The 6,090-nt window shown below is 42.9% G+C and overlaps 1 protein-coding gene across 1 annotated transcript in view; it reads right to left on the bottom strand.

Annotated features, from left to right (window-relative positions):
* Nucleotides 1–2,264: 2,264 nt before the first annotated feature.
* Nucleotides 2,265–6,090, bottom strand: part of aldob (aldolase b, fructose-bisphosphate) — a 10,821-nt gene continuing 6,995 nt past the window's right edge. Inside the window, exons 6-9 of the mRNA XM_061899931.1 lie at nucleotides 3,119–3,202; nucleotides 2,872–3,046; nucleotides 2,609–2,808; nucleotides 2,265–2,462 (exon numbers count right to left, since the gene is read on the bottom strand). Coding sequence (XP_061755915.1) covers nucleotides 2,367–2,462; nucleotides 2,609–2,808; nucleotides 2,872–3,046; nucleotides 3,119–3,202 — 555 coding nt within the window. The 3' untranslated portion in view covers nucleotides 2,265–2,366. The remainder of the gene's footprint in view (nucleotides 2,463–2,608; nucleotides 2,809–2,871; nucleotides 3,047–3,118; nucleotides 3,203–6,090) is intronic.

Genomic DNA, 6,090 nt, shown 5'->3' with positions numbered 1-6,090 from the left:
TTTAGCAAGTTGGACATTTATTCCGTATTTTGTTTAAAGTCATATCAAATAAAGATGTGTCAAATAGACAAATGCAACTTCAATTGTAACACTGTATTTTACAAAATACCAAAAAAGGACATTTATCTTAATATCTCATTGCCAAAATGATTCAACCCCCTAGTTCCATGCATCTTTAGTACTTAGTAGAACACCCTTTGGCAGTAATGACATCCTTCAAAGGTGATACATAAGTGGACACAAGCTTCTTGCAAGCATCTACAGGTATTTTAGCCCATTCCTCTTTGGCAAAGGCCTCCAGTTCATTCATATTCTTGGACTTGCGTGCTGCAACTGCCTTCTTCAAGTCCCACCACAGCTTTTCTAGAGGATTTAGGTCTGGCGACTGTGAAGGCCACTCCAGAGTCTTCCAGCCCTTCTTCTGCAACGACTCTGATGTTGATTTGGAGGTATGCTTGGGATCCTTCTCCTGTTGGAAGGTCCAACGTCTCCCAAGCCTCCGCTTTGTCACTGACTTCATGACATTTGCAGCTAATATATCCTGCTAGGAAATAGAATTCATAATGCCTTGAACGCGCTGGAGATTCCCGGTACCTGAGGCAGAGAAACAGCCCCAGAGCATGATTGACCCCCCACCATGCTTAACAGTAGGCAAGGTGTTCTCTTTGTAAGCTCCATTTTTTCTCCTCCAGGCATAACGTTGATTCATAGGCCCAAAGAGTTCCAGTTTTGTCTCATCAATCCATAGAACAGTTTCCAGAAACCTTTGGGGTTTGTCCAGATGATTTTTGGCATACTGGAGTCTATTTTTCTTGTGCCTGGTAGTCAGAAGTGGGGTGCGCCTGGGAGTTCTGGCATGGAGGCCTTCATCTCGTAGTGCGCGCCTTATTGTCTGGGACGAAACCTGCGTTCCCCCCTCTGCAATGTCCTGTTGTAGTTCCTCAGCTGTTACCCGGGGGGTTTTCACCACTGTACGCTTCAAATACCGGACAGTCTCTTCTTTCTACCACGCCCAGGTAGTGTTTCCACTGTGCCTTTAGCTTTAAACTTGCAAATTATGCTCCCAACTGTGTCTCTTGGAATGTGTAATGTCTTTGCTATTTTCTTATATCCATATCCTTTCTCATGAAAAAAAATGACCTCCTCTCCTGACTTCTTTGACCACTCCCTGGACTTCACCATGTTGCAAATACACCATTGACCATCTACAAGAAGCTGAGCGTCAGTCTTTTTCAATCAGTTTAATTGTTGCTCGTTATGGTTCTAATCACATCTACAGGTGTTTTCAACACCTTATTGCAAAGACCTTATTCAAATTTGGTTCTTAAGAGTTATGATCGTCAAGGGGTTGAATAATTTTGACAATGAGATAAGAGAAATGACACTGGTATGTTACAAAATATAATGTAACTCAAGTTGCATTTGTCTATTTAACGCATCTTTATTTGATATGACTTTATACAAAATAGGGAATAAATGTCCAACTTGCTAAAACACCAAAATTGTGTGGGGGTTGAATCATTTTGATCACAACTGTAGCCGCCATCTTAAAACAATGCAAAATAGGTGTCTAGACAGACTGTGTGTCTGGAGCGGCATAGCTCGGTTGGTAGAGTGGCCGTGCCAGCAACTTGAGGGTTGCAGGTTCGATTCCCGCTTCCGCCATGCTAGTCACTGCCGTTGTGTCCTTGGGCAAGGTACTTTACCCACCTGCTCCCAGTGCCACCCACACTGGTTTGAATGTAACTTAGATATTGGGTTTCGCTATATAAATATAATTCACACTTATAAAAGATTATTTTTCCATCATATTTCTAATCGTCTAAAAACATGAAATAGACACGGAGTTTGGATTTGTAGCTCATCTGGTTCAAATGTAGAGGCAAAAGCGTGTTCAGGTGGTGGCCATATTGGATCAGCCGCTGTGGCGACCCCAAAAGGTCACCAGCGCGGGCGCCCTTGCCAAATCATGGCAATTAAGTATGCCCTGAGCTACACCTGTGCCAAATTTGGCGCTTTTAGACAAAAGTGAACGAGCACACCCTAAAATCTCCCTAAGGGCCCCTCCCTACTAGCAACAAAGTATTGGGCAAAGGCTGTAAATATATACAGTACACATGTTTTAGTTTAAATAATTTACATCGTCATAGGGTATTGTGTGTAGAATTTTGAGGTAAAAAATAAATGAACATTAAATGTGGAAAAAGTGAATACTTTCCGGATGCACGGTTTGTATACGTAAAGAGTTAAGATTTGAAGAACACTTTGGTCACTTAAACGTTTTTATTACAGAATCTTGTCCAGCTGTTACAGGTGTAGTAACATGATATCATTTGGTCCACGTGCGTGATCACTTGAGGTTGGAATTAATAGACATAGTTGGTGGTGTGCAGAGACTGCATGGCGCCCTGGTCGGCCGAGCCGCTGGCCTTGTACTCTCCTTTGGAAGCCAGGCCGTTGATCTGTGGGCAGAGTCACGTCCGAGCGTTAATCATCAGCCGGGCGGCTCGGCCGCAAAACAGCTCTCGAGAAATCATTCACCAGCCAGGATAAAAAAAAAGTTGAGTAACGCAAGATAAGAGTGCATTACTACATTTATTGGTTTTACCTTGGCCCTTTTGCAGAAAACTTCCTGTGCGGCGGCCTTGTTGGCGGCTTTTCCCTGCCAGGCTGCGAGCGTGGACGCCTGCAGCGCGCGGCCGTACGAGAAGGTGAGCTTCCAGGGGCGGTGGAGGGACACTTGGTTGATGGCGTTCAAGTTGAGCGAGGCCTCCTCCTCACTCTGACCCCCGGACAGGAAGCAGATGCCTGCAAAGTCAACAGTTAAAAAAAAAATCTGGTTGCCATCTTCAAATAACGCTTAGACGTTACCCGGCACGGCGGCTGGCACGGTGCGGCGCAGAGCCGTCACGGTAGCCATGGCGACCTCCTGAGGGGTGAACTTTTTAGCGCAGGAGTGCCCGGCCGTGACCATGTTGGGCTTGAGCAGCGTGCCCTCCAGGTACACGTGGTGGTCGGAGAGAGCTTTGTACACGGCAGCCAGCACCTGAACGTGGCCACACCGAATTATATTTAATACAGAACATTCTTTTCCAACTAAAATCATTCTTTAACCCACCTTCTCTGTGACGTATTGGCACCTCTGCAGGTCGTGTTCTCCGTCGGGAAGGATCTCGGGCTCCACGATCGGCACCAGACCATTCTGAGAAGAAAATATCATTACCGTATTTTCCAGACCAGGCTCAGGTAATTATTTTGACTCGGGGGCCACATTTAGAGAAAAAAATGCGTCTGGGGGCCGGTATATCTATTTTTAGGAACACTAATACAAATTATTTTGACCCGGAGGCCACATTTAGAGAAAAAAACTGTCTGGGGGCCGGATATCTATTTTTAGGAACACTAATACAAATTATTTTGACTCGGGGGCCACATTTAGAGAAAAAAATGTGTCTGGGGGCCGGTATATCTATTTTTAGGAACACTAATACAAATTATTTTGACTCGGGGCCACATTTAGAGAAAAAAATGCGTCTGGGGGCCGGTATATCTATTTTTAGGAACACTAATACAAATTATTTTGACCCGGAGGCCACATTTAGAGAAAAAAATCTGTCTGGGGGCCGGTATATCTATTTTTAGGAACACTAATACAAATTATTTTGACTCGGGGGGCCACATTTAGAGAAAAAAAATGTCTGGGGGCCGGTATATCTATTTTTAGGAACACTAATACAAATTATTTTGACTCAGGGGCCACATTTAGAGAAAAAAATGTGTCTGGGGGCCAGTATATCTATTTTTAGGAACACTAATACAAATTATTTTGACTCGGGGGCCACATTTAGGAAAAAAAATGTGTCTGGGGGCCGGTATATCTATTTTTAGGAACACTAATACAAATTATTTTGACTCAGGGGCCACATTTAGAGAAAAAAATGTGTCTGGGGGCCAGTATATCTATTTTTAGGAACACTAATACAAATTATTTTGACTCGGGGGCCACATTTAGAGAAAAAAATGTGTCTGGGGGCCGGTATATCTATTTTTAGGAACACTAATACAAATTATTTTGACTCGGGGACCACATTTAGAGAAAAAAAATCTGTCTGGGGGCCGGATATCTATTTTTAGGAACACTAATACAAATTATTTTGACTCGGGGGCCACATTTAGAGAAAAGAAATGTGTCTGGGGGCCGGTATATCTATTTTTAGGAACAATAATACAAATTATTTTGACTCGGAGGCCACATTTAGAGAAAAAAATCTGTCTGGGGGCCGGTATATATATTTTTAGGAACACTAATACAAATTATTTTGACTCGGGGGCCACATTTAGAGAAAAAAAATGTGTCTGGGGGCCGGTATATATTTTTTTTTAGGAACACTAATACAAATTATTTTGACTCGGGGGCCACATTTAGAGAAAAAAATGTCTGGAGGCCGATATATCTATTTTTAGGAATACTAAAACAAATTATTTTGACTCGGGGGGCCACATTTAGAGAAAAAAATGTGTCTGGGGGCCGGTATATCTATTTTTAGGAACACTAATACAAATCATTTTGACTCGGGGGGCCACATTTAGAGAAAAAAAAATGTCTGGGGGCCGGTATATCTATTTTTAGGAACACTAATACAAATTATTTTGACTCGGGGGGCCACATTTAGAGAAAAACATTTTAGAGATCTAAAAAAAATATCTGGGAATGTCCGGCGGGCGAGATTGAAAAGCTCAACGGGCTGCATGTGGCCCCCAGGCCTTAATTTGCCCAGGTCTGTAATAGACCGTAGGGCGCACTGGTGACGAGCAGGTCTATTCAGGTCTTTTTTCCACACAAAAGGCGCACCGGACTATAAGGTACATTAAAAAGGAGTCTTTTTTTTCCTTTCTAAAAGTAAGACTTCCCTGTGGTCTACATAACATGTAATGGTGGTTCTTAGGTCAGAATGTTGCATAGATGATGTTTTACACATCTTCAAGCCGCTTTCTGACAGTTGCTTTGTGTTGCGCCGTTTTGTGGGCGGTCTTATTTACGTGGCTCACCTTCGACAGCGTCTTCTCCCCGTCATCTTTGTTGTAGCGGTGTAGCGTGCAAGGACGAAATTGGAAGAAGTGTCAAAAGATGGACATGAGTGTTTTAATTAGAGATGTCCGACAATGGCTTTTTTGCAGTTTTCCGATATTGTCCAACTCTTAATTACCGATATCAACCGATACTGATATATACAGTCGTGTTAACACATTATGCCTAATTTTGCTGTGATGCCCTGCTGGATGCATTAAACAATGTAACAAGGTTTTCCAAACTAAATCAACTCAAGTTATGGGAAAAAAATGCCAACATGGCACTGCCATATTTATTATTGAAGTCACAAAGTGCATTATTTTTTTTTAACATGCCTAAAAACAGCAGTTTGGAATTTGGGACGAGCATGAGGAGGTTGAGGTGGGTGGGGGGTGTATATTGTAGCGTCCCGGAAGTGTTAGTCCTGCAAGGGATTCTGGGTATTTCTTCTGTTGTGTTACGGTGCGGACGTTCTCCCGAAACGTTTGTCATTCTTGTTTGGTGTGGGTTCACAATGTGGCGCATATTTGTAACAGTGTTCAATCAATGTTCATTTATACAGCCCTAAATCACTAGTGTCTCAAAGGGCTGCACAAACCACAACACAAACCACTACTACATCCTCGGTAGGACCACATAAGGGCAAGGAAAACTCACACCCAGTTAAAGTTGTTTATACGGCCACCCTCAGTGTGACCTGTATGGCTGTTGACCAAGTATGCATTGCATTCACTTGTGTGTGTGAAAAGCCGTAAATATGTGATTGGGCCGGCACACATAGGCAGTGCCTTTAAGGTTTATTGGCGCTCTGTACTTCTTCCTACGTCCGTGTGCACAGCGGCGTTTTAAAAAGTCATGGATTTTACTTTTTGAAACAGATACGGGTCATTTTCGATATTACATTTTAAAGCATTTATCGGCCGATAACATCGGTAGTCCGATTTTATCGGACATCTCTAGTTTTATTGACATTCAGACTTTACTTCAATCAATACCGGAGCAGCATCCTCTCTCCTGGA

This window comes from Nerophis ophidion, linkage group LG05, assembly GCF_033978795.1.
Source record: "Nerophis ophidion isolate RoL-2023_Sa linkage group LG05, RoL_Noph_v1.0, whole genome shotgun sequence".
Taxonomy (NCBI): domain Eukaryota; kingdom Metazoa; phylum Chordata; class Actinopteri; order Syngnathiformes; family Syngnathidae; genus Nerophis; species Nerophis ophidion.
This window is presented reverse-complemented; position numbering and strand designations above follow the sequence as displayed.